This window comes from Streptopelia decaocto (genome assembly GCF_964273445.1).
Source record: "Streptopelia decaocto genome assembly, chromosome: 1".
Lineage (NCBI taxonomy): Eukaryota > Metazoa > Chordata > Aves > Columbiformes > Columbidae > Streptopelia > Streptopelia decaocto.
In genome coordinates, this window is record NC_138663.1 from 30,922,994 (window position 1) to 30,938,472 (window position 15,479).

The 15,479-nt window shown below is 38.5% G+C and overlaps 1 protein-coding gene across 1 annotated transcript; it reads right to left on the reverse strand.

Moving 5' to 3' along the window:
• Positions 1-2,702: 2,702 nt before the first annotated feature.
• Positions 2,703-6,877, reverse strand: LOC309443560 (arg8-vasotocin receptor-like). The gene is made up of 2 exons (XM_082060604.1): positions 5,845-6,877; positions 2,703-4,770 (listed from the first exon to the last, which is right to left on the reverse strand). The coding sequence occupies exons 1-2, from the start codon at positions 6,755-6,757 to the stop codon at positions 4,571-4,573; spliced, it is 1,113 nt and encodes a 370-aa protein (XP_081916730.1). The 5' UTR covers positions 6,758-6,877; the 3' UTR covers positions 2,703-4,570.
• Between the last annotated feature and the right edge of the window lie 8,602 nt (positions 6,878-15,479).

A 15,479-nucleotide genomic window follows, 5' to 3' on the forward strand; every position in this document is an offset into this window, starting at 1 on the left:
CAAAGAATATATCTATATATTTTTAGCTAAACAAAATAGCAACCAACATCAGAGATAAAAGTTGCATTTTTAATTGAAATCATGCCTTTAATATTATTTCAGCTTCAGAATTGGTCTACTTATGTTGCATTGTGCCAATCTTATGTTTTGTTTTAAAACTTACTGTAGGTTATATGCTGATTTCATTTAAATAATGATGATGGTGGCAACGATTATGATGATGATGACAATAATATCAAGTATTTCTTTTTTCAGATTTTAGTATTTGTTACTACATGAGTTCTCTTGAAAAGTGGTTACTGGGATGTAAGGTGATGTCTGTCTCTACCTGTATCCAACTTCACCGCCATAATTTCCATAGGTCTTCGAGGTGAAATGTTTTTCTTTGGCATTTTTCAAATTTTTTCCCAGAGGTTATTGGAATGTTTCCTCCACAAGGTCCTACTGATTCTTCTATTGTCAACTCAGAATTCAAAACATTTGTTGCTTAAATTTGCGCAATTAACAATTTTAACAATATTTGGTAAGTATGCAGAAATGGATGCAAGAAACATAAATCCACAACTCTGAAGGTCTTTCAGAGTGCCAGTCATGATATAAAAAAGCATTTGATGAATACAATGGCACTTTCATAAGTTTGCACTGTATCTCTAATGCAATATTTGGATGGAAATTCAAGAGGTTTTGGTTAGATTTTCCTTACCGCAGAAGTTCATTATGGAGCTGAATGACAATAGGTTACTTAAATTAGTTGCTATGACCTACTGGTGGAAAGCATATGCTTTGGTCTGCTGTGTTGGCAAAAAAAGGAAGCAAGAAAGAGTGGGTATGACCTACTTATTATAGTTTCACTCAAAGCCTATTCTTTCTGTTGTTCCTGAAAAAGTGAAGTGCAAAGTAATGGAGATTCTACAGGGGGGCTTGTAAAGAGGCCAAGAATTTGCCTTCTTAATGAGATGACCCTCAGAAAGTCCTCAAGCAGCAAAGCAGGAGCACCATTTAGCCCAAGAAAAATAAACACAGCTTCTATCCTTTTGTTTCAGAAAGGCAAAGTCAAGACAACCTGGGGTACCTCTTCAAGAGATTGGGGCAGGTAGATTTTGGGAACAGCCTCATGGGAACATGAGGCTCTGGGACCATGAGAGCACAGAGGGGCCTAGGGTTGCACACGTAGGACTGAAGAGATGGGTTTGGGGATGGCAGCTGGAGGTTTGATGTGGTAGCATATTTACATCAGGTTTTATTTCTGATTTTCTAACACTGATTTTCTTTCAGTCCAAATCTATATGGATCAGCTAATAGAGTAGCAAATAAATTATTTGTGACTGCCTTACTGTAAGTAATACAGTTCCCATTTGAGCTGTTTTCATTTGCAATCCTGAATATTTAGCTGGATGTATGAATCATGTGTTTCCTGTAGACATCCAAGGCATTCAGGGCCAAATCCCTACCTTATGAAGACAGAAAATGGCTTGCCTTTTTATTTCTTTATCTGTGAGGAATCCAACCTAAACCAGATTTGTCTGAAAGAACTGAGTAGCTGTATCATTATTCTTTGCCTTTGTCTGCTCCTGAAACTCTTCAGCCAAGAATAGCTAACATTCGCAGGCTCTTGAGGATAATTTTATCCTGGCTGAGTGTCTGGGAACTGGACAACACAGCCATGTCTGCCTCGCATCATAAACTCCGCCATTTTCAACTTGGGCCTCCACATCAGACTGCCAGTATCACCCGACACCTCTGGCTTCAGTATTCACCATTTACAAGTGTCTGAAGTGGGACTGGCTATGAAAATACAGCAACAGTTCTGTATAATAACAGCATTATCAACATATATTGTAAAGAATTAAAAACACATGTTGGGATTTTCCTTTCATTCTAGTACTTTTGTTGTAGGTTTTGTTTGTTTGTTTGTTTCTGTAATAAATCAATACAGAATTGATAGATTACATTGCTTTTGATTCTTCTTATCTGCACTGCAGTGCCAGCATCAACAACACACCCATTCACTTCAAAAGTCTGAACTAGTACAGTATGTATTTTTCTGCTCAAAAATTATTTATGTGAGAAAAAAGAATTTAGGCATTGATGAGGAAGGCTTTCATCTGATAATTGGATTTTTTCATTTGCACATGCTTTCACAGTGCCTCCAGGGACTTGTACATTCAAGTTTCTGATTCTCCCATATGGATTAAACACCCTGGCCAGCCTACAGTGATGTCTCACAGTCATTCCTCTTACTGAGACGCTGTAATGTCTATTGGAAATATAAGTGATAGTGAATTGACAGATATAGTCCAGCTCATACAGTCCAGCTCAAGAGAGAGTCCAGCTGAAGAATAAAAATACAGAGGAAAACAGGGGTGCAAGATGTTAAAACTACAACTCCCAAGAAAACTGATTATCAAATTCACAATGAGAAAAATTTCATTGTATTTTTAAGCATCTTTTTCTTTAAGAAATAAGAAAAGTCCTGGAAAGGACACTTCATTGAGGAAGGGGAGGTGGGTGGCGGGGGGAAGATATCAAAATGAATTTTCCATCATTTGAAAATAAGATTTGACAGAAAATTGTGGAGCAGCACCAAACTCCCCACTGAGTGCATTTGTCAGGGGTCAATGAAAAAAAAAAGGCAAGAATACCTGTGTTCAAGTACCTCCTGTGGGACTGAAATTAAAAGTGTCCATAGCCGGTAGTTTGACATCATGGTACAGTAACCTTTATTTTTATTCATATCATCAGGACTGGTCTCAAGGCAAAGAAATTTAAAAAATCAGAAAGAAAGCACTTGTGAGACAAAAATATAATTGTTTTGAACACCACAGACAATGAGAATTCATTATTGAGCTTAAGAAGTTCTGGCATTTCATTCATTACATTATCAAAATATCTGAAATATGGACAGTTAATGTTGCTTTCAGACTTTTATAGAACACATGGAGCTACTGCTATCTGAGAAATCAAGCTCTACCATATTATTTATAGAGCCAGAAACAAATATATGAGGAATGCAGAAATCTAAGTAATAGAAGTTACACTTTTTAAATATCAGAGGCCAGATCAGGTGGTGTAAAATGGCACAGCTCCACTGTGGTCTCTGGGCACTACTGTGACTGTCTTCAGTTCTGGGTCTGCATTACTATTTGTACAAAATCTGAATGCCTGTTTTCCTTGCAATTGTTTATCTTTTGAGGCTTTCAGTGTGTTTTGATGGAAGTCCCATAGTACAATGACACAGGTAATTCCTTGAAGCAATTCTATTTAGAGTTCCTTTCAACATTGTATATTTTACTATGTAACTAACTGCAAACAAATGAAGTAGAAAACTAACAAACAAAAAAATAATTGAAGATTGAATTAAGTCATAAGGGAGAACCTGAGAGCTAATTTGAATCTAAGATTAAAATACCCAATTTTATAGCTTTCCATTGAAATTTGAGATTGCTAGCACTCATAAAAATAAAATGTGAATAGCAATGATGAAACATAGTATTAATACAGTGTAGACAGATGATATGGAAATATCACCAAGAATCTCTCTGAATGCAGCTTTATTCTCACCTGAAAGAGCCTTGCCGATATTCCTTCTATACTCCTCTGATTAGATTGCAAACCCTGAAAGAGGAATAAATAGCTACCTGCTTAAAACACCCACAAACTAGCAAGCAAATGGCTTTTTGAGATTAAGACATGCAGGTTTATTTTTACCATGAAGGGCAAATAATCGAATTTGAAACTGAAGGCGCTCTGAGCACACACTGTCAATAAATTGCATGCCATAAAAACATAGCTCTCAACACCAAATAAAAGTATACATTCCTAGCACACATTTTTAAAATAAATTAAAAAAAAAAATACATATGTGTGTATGTCTGGGGAGTTTTGATTAACTGCTTGCCCATCAGGGAATGCATGGAAGATCAAATCCCATGTTGTGATGCCACAAACCTGGACTGTTAGTATGCTGCCGACCTCCTGCCATCTGCAATGGCAATTGAAACTAAAGTAGGTATCCAGCATCACAAGGACACTGAATTATTTTTTGAAAAAAGGATATTAAGCTGCTAGGCATTTTATTAATGTATATGAGTCAGTTTAAAATAGGTATTAATAATAGCTGGTAAGGGCTTTTTCTGATTTCCTGCTGCCTTCTCAAGATTTGTCAGACTGTCCTTCAATCACATCAGAATGATGAACAATTCATGGTTCAATTTGAACACATATTCAAGTATAATTATGTTAGATTCCTTTCCAATTATGTCACTACTTAGAAATTCAGAATCACAGAAGAGAAAGTATGTTAGGGCACAAAACATCTAAGATGCTTTTATGTATCTTTGTTGGTCTTTATGGGAATTCATTCTGATAACATAGTGATGGTGGAAGTATTGAGTCAGGCTTGTACAACACGGAAAGTTCATATACATGCTACAGAACTGCAGGGAAATATATTTATACAATAAAAGACACTTCTAAAGCTTCCTTATCACAAAACAACGAACAGTGGTAAAATATCAATATGTCTTCTGAACATAGCAAATTTAACAAAACAACAAAAAGCATTCAACATTTATGCAGAAGTGCTGTTTTCCTCAGGGTCTCTGTCTACGAGATGAATGCTCCCTGTGATCACTGAGTCCTCTTGAGCCAAGGTGTTCTCCAGCTGCTTCTTTGTGCAATATGGAATGTGGCCACAAAAATACATGTAAATCCATGGGTTGGTGCAACTATTTAAATTGCCAAGGAGCATGATAATGGTGAATGCTGAACCTGGAATGAAATAGATAAAAGAGTAACAGAGTAAATAAAGTGCATATAAAAATAAGTAACATTTTCACAGTCTGCTGCTTTCTCTGTACCTGCTCATATATTAATCTAAGAGCAGGAAATTCCTATTTACTCCATGCAATTTGCAGTTTCAGAAGGCATGAAACACACTGTATTGTATTGAGTTAAATAGTTCCAAATAGCCCTTTTTTGATGTAGCTGCATCAAATTTAAAAGCAAGTACTAACCTGCTATACAGATAACTACAGATATTGATATAAATATATGTACAGAAAGACCCAAATTCACACTGACAGAAAGAATTCTTAAAACAAAGATGAGAATATTTTTTTTTTCATCAGGCTGAGCTATTATATTTTTTTTCTTCCTCCTTTGGTTTGTATCTTTGAGGTTAGAATAGGTGAACTTAAATAATGTCACATAGAGTCTGCCTTTCACAAAGAAGCAGCAGTATCAATTTGACAAGATTAATCTAGTTTACAACATTATGTTCTTTGATATCTTTCTCAGGCTTGCTTTTTTTGCTTTATAAACAGCTGTTTCACAATTTTTAATTGCATCATAGTGTACTACAGAGATTTCATCAACGTGACTTCAATATTAAAACAAAAAGATGTCTTATAACATCACTGTTCTATCCAGTAAATAAGAAATCTGTACTTTATTACTTTGAATAGTTAATTACTCCTTTTCACCTCAAGAACCCCAAATACTGCTGCTTTAATATCTAAAACCTCTAAAAATCTCAACCCTTGCCAGAGCAGATGATGTTTTTCCCTGTGCTGTTCATTAAATCATCCATCACCCAAAACATAAACATGCATAGAATAATAGAATCATATATATATATATATATATATGATGTTCTGATCACAGAACACATGAAGTTCTCTGTACCTAATTAAATATAGCAGATAATCCATCCAGGATTTTCTTTTTAATCATACTGAAATGATCATATCTAACTTTTACACAAAAGCAAATTGCAAATATAAAGCAACACAGCACCGTGCTAGCCTGCAATGAGGTTATGAATGAGGATGGAGAGTATCTTACCTTCGGTCATGACACTGGGGAACCACACGGACCACAGCTGTGCAATGAAGAAAGGTGACCAACAGAGGACATATGCAACAACTGTCACCACCGTCATTTTTACAGTCTTGATCATAGCCTTTGAAATACAGTTCACACTGCTTGCTCGGGATGGCAGGACTTGCTTCTGATTTGTTACCTCATATTCGTGGTTTTTCACGTATATATTTCTTTTTATTATTTTGCAAATCTTAACCTGGCACATGATAAGGATGGCTGAGGGAATGAAGAATATAACTACAAAAATCCAAGTCACATATGCCCTTGGGCCCCATGGCTGAATAAATTCGCCCCAACATTCAAAGATACCTGGAGATATTTCAGTCTTAGAAAAGATAAATACCTGCGGTAGGCTAAGAATCAGTGATATAGACCAGCTGGTACAAATAGGGATGTTCCAGAGAGCTCTCTTCTTTTGGAAAGTGACCATAGGGTAGCAAACTGCTTGATATCTGTCCACTGTCATGACCACTATCATATAAGTAGAGGCAAACATGCCCAGCAATTGTAGATACTTGATAATTCTGCACAGGAAATCTGGCCCTATGAAAACATCCGTAATATCCCACACGAGCTGAGGCAGCACTTGGAAGAAGGCTACCACTAAATCAGCGATGCTGAGGTGAAGCATGAACACATACATCCTAGAGAGCTTCTTTCTTCTTCGCCACAGCACCAGTATGAGAATAAAATTGCCCACAGACGCTGTCAGAAATATGACCCCCAGTACAGCAATCTCTACTTGAGCTAATTGCTCATCTCTTTCTGGTCTTCCAACAGGATCTGACTGATTTGTCAAACTCAGGAATCTGTGAGGAGAAGAACTCTCGGTCTCATGTGTGTTATCCTGCATAGGAAATGAAAAATTCTTCATAGTGCACAGAAGCTACTTGCAGTAGCTGCTACTTGCAACTCAGGTTGACAGCTGTGAAGTACTGGCTAGCAAACAAACCAGCCTGGGTTCAGGTTTCCGTGTATCTTCAAGCAAATCTCCTCCTGTTTGTGTGAACTAAAGCAGTGGGACCTGGATCTTGATGAAATTCTGTCTCTTGCTGGCGTGCAAAAAGGCTTTATATAGGCTCCCAGCAGAGCCTTATGTAATTGCAGCGCCCTCGGGTAGGCTGCAGGGACCCAGCCAATGGCAGAGCGAGTCACACAATTGGGGAAAATATATAAATAAAAGGCAAACTTCAGAGGCTCAACGTAATTCAATTACTCACTTCAGTGAAAGCACGAACTTGTAAATAGCTCTGGCCAAAACCATACTTAAATGATCTTACTCAGGAGAGTTCTTAAAAATACTTTTTTACGCAAGCCAGAAGGGCATGCTTCGGCTGGAGCGGGAGGAATGTTTATATGTAGACGGAAAGTTGGGCCCCTGAGCTCAGGGGCATCGTCACTGCAATCCTCTGGGCTCCTGGGGCACAACCACATCCTAAATGTAGCAGAGATGAAGAAATGCATTTTTCCGTAGCTTGGTGGGTTTTTTTTTCCTCCTCTTCTTTGGAGTCACCTGATTTTGAAAAGGATTTTAACTGCCTTAAAAATAATATTTTTATTTCAGGACAGGGTCAAGACTTAGAGTTTTTCTCTCAGCAAAATGGAGAATAACACATGTGAAATAAATTACTTTTAATGGGACTGTGAGTCTACTGAGAATTTAATAAGAAAATAAGTGAAAATTCAGTGGGAAATCCAACTGAGGAAAAGGTCTCTACAAGGAAAAGATTTCCAAGGGTCTCTATTCTACTATAGTGCTAAAGGCTGAGAGGTCATTTTTCAGTACTTAATCCTTTTTATTTTTGTAGAGTAAGTTGTACCATGAGCACAAGAATTTCATTGTTCTTTGCCCTCCCAGTATGGCTTTTGCATGTTGTTAGTGGCAGATAAGAATAGCAATTTTCACTTAATTTCATTGGTTCTCCCTCAGTCTACTCTCTTAATCAGAAAACAGAGATTTAATAAAATGAATTAATTTAATATGAAAGATAACACATATTTGTATGCAATCTTGTCTGAAGCTAGAGCACTCGTATACTTTTGTTGCAGCTGGGAGACTGGTAATTTGAAGTCCTTCTGAAGAAGAAATGGATAAGTTTAGAAGTATGTCCATGCTGCATGTAGAGAACAGAAATCTGCACCTACACTAATTGATCGCTGTGATCATGACTATATTATGAAACTAGTTGAGGAATCTCACAAACAGACAACCATCTCCTTGGCAATAAATGTTTTCACATATTGACAGGGGAAAGGCAAAATTTGTAAACAGCATGATATCTTTTCTCTCCATCTTTCCTCCTGCCACCCCACCAGGAGACTGATGTTAATATCTCAGGCAAGGGTAAGACTATGAGAACAGACAATAGACGAGCTGAACAACCTCAGGAACCTTTGCCATCAACAGCAGCTCTAAGCGTCCGTAATCCAGATTTGGCTGAACACTGTTGCAGCTGCCTGAGTCCACAACAGCTTTCCGATATGACCATCTCACAAAGAGTATGAATCATAACAACTTAATCTAATACATCTGACATTTTTTTCCTAAATGGAAGCCTTTTTGTAGGAAACTTAGATTCCTGAGGTAGTTTCCTTTTAGATTACCCCCAAGTTTGGAATTTATCCCATTTGTGGGGAACAGCATGGCAAGACCATAAGGGAACAAAGGGGTTTGTCTCTACCCTCACCCTCCCTTCACACAGCAACTTCTAGAGAGTAACTGAATTGGCCACAGACCATGAATGCCTGGAAATTCTGCTGGTGGCAAACATTGTGCTATAGAGCAGGCTGGCTGATCTTCAGTTCTGCCTTCAGATGGAGACAAAATTTCAGGTGTGTGCTCCAAAATCATTTACCTCGATCATCCTCACTCCATGAGTTAACATAAAGCCAGGCATGATCTTTAATCTTCTAGCAGGGTAGCCATCTACATCTAGGCAGAGTTAGGACTAAGTGCATTGAAACAGGGACATGTCAAATAGGAAACTAAGCCCATGGTCAGGCATGGAAGATAAACTTAAATGTAAAAAGACCAGAATAGGCAACATATGTCACTTCTTGGATACTATTGAAAGACTAACCAGAACATAGTAGCAGAAGCATCTATTTGTATGATTTTCACAATGCATAATGAACAGGTAGACATATATTTCGGGCAAATGTATTTTATCACCTACACCTAGAGCAGTTCAACAATATCCCTGGGAACATGCAGCTCCTCCTAGGTGTACACACGTACGCAGCACACACTGTCTGGGCAGCAGGCAAGCCGTAGTACGTGTCAGATCCAGCATGTAGACACAGTTTAAAGGGCAAGCACGCTGTGCAACAAGTAGCCTTTGCCATGTTTATAAAAAGGGAGGTGGCCCTCCTTGTACAAATTGTCCTAGTGATGTCAGACTCTACGTCATCTTACATATAACCAATTCAATATATGTCAATGGTTTCATAACTTTGTAATTGTGCCCTTTCCACCTTTTTCATCCACGCTAGCAGACATTCAGGATAATGTTATACTGAAATTAAATCCACTCTGGGAATATAACTCACTGAGAAAAGAAAAACAGGGTAACAGATGAAAATGCTTAAGTAGTCTTAGCTGTTGTTTTAATCCAATAGTGTCCTTCTCTTGTTGCTCAGCTTTGCTTCTTTCCAAACTCTATCTGTCCAAGTTAAATTCTTTTCCTAAATTATTTACTTTCAGTAGTGTGGGAAGGCACATTTTAATTAACTTCTGCTGAATTTCTCAGTGTGGGCTCTCATCTAATATTTGTTGGTTAGCTAGTAGGGAGGGATTCAGCTCATGGATTGAGACTTAAATTTAAGCATCTGGTTAGAATTACAGAACCACACAGCTGCTCAAGGCAGGGACAACACTGAATTCAGGCCAGTTTACTTAGCATTTGTCCAGTCAGGTCTTGAAAACCTCCAAAAGCAGAGACCTCACAGCCTCCCTGGGTAGCGAGGGGCAAACACTTATTTTCCTTGTGAAAAAGCTTTTCTTATGTGCCACCAGAACCTCCTCTGATTTTGACCACTGTCTCATGACTTCAGCAAAAGCCTAGCTGAGACCTCTCACTAGCCTCCCCATAGGTACTGGGGGACACCCTGAAGCTGTTTCTCCTCCTGGATGAACAAGCTGTATTGGGAGCCTTGCAGAAGATGTTGTATTTAAGGAGCTGGTGATATTGAACAAGACATGTCTGACGTAATCGGCCTTGTACTTAAAGCCTGTGCTGTGCACTGGTGAATGATATGACAGAGATAATGTCCCAGCTTGTCAGAAGAAGATATATGACTGTTTGCTAAACAAAACAAAAGGCTCCACATCAGGGGAAGGAGGAGGAACCCCTCCAGAGATAGCATCTGTGCAGCATGCCAGCAGAAGTTCCCTCCGGTGTCTGTCTGATGCTGCACAAAAGAGGCATTCCCAGCATCGGAAGGGACCTAAGATTTCCTCACTGTCTGTATTCTTGATTTTATCCTACCTTAAGAAAACAGCTATTTTACCACACTATTTATTGTTGCAGCCTCCTGGTGTAGAGCACAAGCCCAGCTCACTCAGCCTCCTGCGACAGGTTACATCTTCCAGCCCTCCAGTCTTCTGCATGGCTCGCTCAAGATCATCACACCTTTCCTGTGCAGAGGCTCCACAACCAGAGGCAGTGTTCCAGGCATGGTATAAATAGTGCTGACTAGAGAGGAGTAACCACTTCCTTCAACCTGCAGATTACTTGTGAGTTGTGTGTCCCAACTCCCACCATATCCAAAGCATTTCACGGCCTCAGTTCAGTGCCCAAACACAGGCACAGAGTACTGTTTGGGTTGCCATAGAATATACTTTCTAAAATCTTTCTATGTAGTTTCTGCAGTGCATTGCTTTTTAAATATATTTTGGGAGATGACATACAGCCCATTCTGCTGTTGTTGCTGTAACTCGCAAAATTCAAACATTATCCAAATAATAATTTCTTTATCCTTCCTCTGGCATTTGATACTTTAAATCTGTGGTACTGTCAAGTAATCCATCTGAATATACTGAAGGTATACAAAACATTAATCAGGTAAGTATTTTTTCTGCACCTGTAGCTGGATAATCATCTCAAGCCACTTTGTTGTTCGAAGAGGTATTTTCAAAGCTAGGATTTAGGCAAATCTCAGCGTAAATTTCTCCTGTGGCAACAATATTGTCTATACTAACCTGATTACCTTAATCACAGAATCATAGAATCATACAAACACTGTTGGAGGGGTCATTTTGCGGTCTTCCTCCAGACCATAACTGCCTACTGAAGAGGGAATATCACCATCACTAGATCAGGTCAGACACAGCTTTGTCCAGCCAGGTCTTGCAATCCTCCAGGTATGTAAATTCTGCCTCTCTGAACTGTCTGTTCCAATGCTCTTAGTGAAGAATTAGTTCCCAATGCTTCTTCAGAATGTCCCACAGTGGCCATTGTCCCCTATTAGATCACCTGTCACCACTGATGGAACCACTGATTCCATCAACTCTGCAGTTGCTCCCAAAGTACTTACAGACTGGTATTAGATAACTTCTTAATCAAATCTTTGTCAGATTAAACAATCTTTGTCTTCAAGGGAGGTGTTTCTGCCCCTTTACTCTGCTCTGGTGAGACCCCACCTGGAGCACAGCATCCAGCTCTGGAGCCCTCAGCACAGAAAAGACATGGACCTCTTGGACAGGGTGCCGAGGAGGCTGCCAAGATGATCAGAGGGCTGGAACACCTCTGCTATGACGACAGGCTGAGAGAGTTAGGGTTGTTTAGCCTGGAGAAGGCTCCAGGGAGACCTTACTGCAGCCTTTCAGTACTTAAAAGGAGCCTGTAAAAAAGATGAGGACAGACTTTTCAGTAGGGTCTGTTATGACAGGACAAGGGGGAATGGTTTTAAACTAAAAGAGGGGAGATTCAGGCTAGACACAGGGAAGAAATTTTTTACAATGAGGGTGGTGAAACACTGGCACAGGTTGCCCAGAGAGGTGGTAGATGCCCCATCCCTGGGAGACATTCAAGGTCAGGCTGGATGGGGCTCTGAGCAACCTGATCTAGTTGGAGATGTCCCTGCTCATTGCAGGGGTTGGACTAGATGACCCTTGAAGGTCTCTTCCCACCCAAACTATTCTATGATTCTATGATTTCACAAACTACATGAATTGCAGTGCATTGCAGATGCTTTTGCCAAGCCAGATGAGGAATATATGCTGAAGCAGAAATACATACATTTTAGTGTTAAAAAACCCTCACTAACTTCTTAAAATCAGGAAGTGCTTCATCTCATGACAGACATAATTTATTAAATACAACTTGTGAAGATAATAGGTTTGAACTCTTTTACTTTGGAATGCATAAACAAGTTCTAAAAAGTTCCTGTTTAAGAAAAGATCAACTGGAAAATACTACTGTCTGCTTTTGATTTAAGAAACTCAGGTCTGTCTCTTTTCTCTGTGAGATTCAGTAGATCTGAAGAGCTAGTAGACTATTGCTACTGCACTTTTCAAGTCAGGAAAACCAATTAATTAGGCAAAGAAAATTTTTGCATGGTTGGCTACATCTCTAGACGATTTTAGGAAATAAAAAAAATATTTCCTTAGTGCTGATGTGATTCTGTTTTTTTTCAAACATTAACATGCAAAAATCAGCTGGTGGAAAGGACTAGAGTGTGCAGTAAGAGATTCAGGTGTCAAGAAGGTGATAGGAACATCTACTTCTTAAGAAATTGTTTTATACAAAACCTTTACTTAGCATATATTCTAGGGTAGATAAAAAGAATTAAGACAGTATTGCATTGAAATTGTACTAGTCATAAAGAACACATTCTACGAGATGTGTTAAGTAATGTAAATACATACCAGTAACATGAAATGTAACAAGAACTCCTTTTGGAAGTAATATAATAGCTAGAAAATGGACTCTTTCATATAGGAGATTAGTGAACGTTACATGAGTACTGTTCAAGGATTTAGCCTCTGGCATGGATGCATGTACAGCAAAGTAGATTCATTATTTTCAGTATTAAAATATTGCTTATTTCCAGATACAGTGGATAAACTACTTCATTGTAAGTCATCTTTAATGGATGAAAATGATAGACTCCTTTCTTGTCCTGTTCTGCTACAACCTCCTACCATTCTGGTTTCTTAAAAAACCCCACCAGTATTCTATAGTTACACTAACATACAAGGTTCTTAAGACCAGGATTAATGGTTCACTCCAACCCGAAATATTATAGAAAGTTTTAAAAGAGGAACTATGGAACTAAAGCAGCCTCAAATGCAACAGCTAAAGCCAATGTGTCAACAAAAGATAGAGAAAAATATATTGAAAACAGTATTGCAGACAGCATAGGTACAGTCATTCAATATAGGCAGCTACTAATGCCGTTGTCACAATACGAGAAGACACAAAAAGATTAATAATGTCAATAAATCCATTCCTCAGACAGAAAGAGTTAAGTTTTGATTTGGACAAAAATACTTTTTGACGGGAAGGAAAACTTTTTGGGAAGCCAAAAAACTATTTTCTAAATGTCAGGACAACCCAAAATCTCATTAATTTCTAGTTCAGATGTACTTCAAACTACCCTTAACTTTTCAAATTAACACTGTATTGAATAGGGGACAATCTTCTGTCCTACTAGCCCTGTTTATATACCACAAGTGGAATCTGAATCCTGCAAAATAGATCTAGCTGTCAGTTGTGGAACTGCCTATGTTTTGTAAACAATGCTTCCCCACACACACGATCTGGACTATCTGCTCGTTTTGCAGATGAGTAAGTTAACTGTGTATTTAAAGGAAGGGGATGTTATTTTAGTAAGATAAAAAGCTAGATAACAACAAATCTAGCTTTATAGCCTTTAAACATAGGACTGCAACACATCAAACTACTATAATCACTATTACATACTATTAGGCAATATTTTGGAACAAGACTCCTCTAAATTAAGTGCATCCATCAGTAGGAATTAGCCACAGGCATTAAAGCCAAAGAAAAAAACCACAGCTATGGGCCCACGGTGACTCGTAACTGGGCATGTCCCAGGTATTTACCACAGTACCACTAACTACGTACATTACTACGTGCCTCTTTTTAATCCCTAAGGAGATTATGTCTGAAATAATAACTTTTTAGCCCATTTTAGTAAAAGCTTTATCATTCGCCAGTGCTGACCTCAATTTTTTGGGCATGTTTCTCATTTCACAGATGTTACTGACAGCAGCAAGATTCCCACTCGGCCCAAAGACTGGAACTGGTTTGCTCAATTCATGTACTTGAATTATTACCTTCCACAGTTTGTAAATCATCCTCTAAATAATGCTTTTTTTCCCATTGCTGCCGTAAAATTGTGTGCAACTTGAATAAATAGTATTTACCTATAGAGTACTGAGCTTTTAATGGTACCTCTACAACTTTCATCAGGCTACTTCCAGTTGAGACAGAAATAAATAATTATAAATCAGGTATGGAGCCTTCTGCCAAAATGTATCTTTTTAATTTGCAGCATTCCAGACAGTCTGGATTTTCTATTAGGACACTAAATGGCCTGCCAGCTCACCTGTCACCAGGGCTGTGGAAAAAAAACTGTCAGATAAAGAGCCTCACTGAGGTTGGTCAGAGCAACCAAAAATGGAGAAATAAGGTGTAACTTCAGGAGAAGGAACTATGATATACTGATTTTGAAGAAGGATGACAAAGTACTTTTTCCACACAGGACAAGTTACAAACAGAGTTTTTTAATAAAGGGAAAAACACTAAGATGGAACCTCAAGGTCTGGTGCAAAGGTCAGACACATTTCAATGTTTTAATTAAAAAAACAAAGTTAAAAAGCAATGACTCAGGTTCTCTGACAATATTGAATAAGCAATTGCAAACAATTTGGACAGTGAATTCATTCCAGTGGACCTAAAGAGACTGTGCATTTTTGACCACCTTCCATTCATGCCAAGAACTTTGTCTGACACTTCTACAATAATACTGTCAAACAGATGCTGCAGTAACAAAATTCACATCTATGAGCTCTTGAGTGCAGAAAGGTAACAGAATGACTCTTATAGTAATCACAGGGGGCTGAAAAGGAACTGTAATATGACCTCTAGCCTGTTTGAATTTCAAATTTGAAGTAATCAACTGCATTATTCATAATTACTGAATAATTATTTGATTAAGTACACTCTTGGTTTTGGCATCTAGATTTCTAGAATGCACAAAAGCACTGATCAAGGCCAGAGACCATTGACTATGAGCTGTGCAGGCACAGGAAATCAAGGCTAGCTGCATAAAGGACTCTATGTACCGATTTCCTGAGTAGAATCCAGTATCCTGATTTAGGGATCCAGAGCCCTGATTTAGGGATTCAAGCACCTTTACATTGTGTAGGAAGCAGGAAACTGTCTGGAATTAGCAAAGCTGGAAAATGAACAGACAGGTGACGTAGCTAAATCCCAGATCCAGATTCCAATCTAGAGTTTTTAACTCCACACTAAAGCCAGGTACCTTTAGCCAATCCAAATGCAGAGCCTGTAACTCTAAAGGCTCCTTACAAAAATTCCTTCAAGGAACAGGCTGGCACTTGCCCA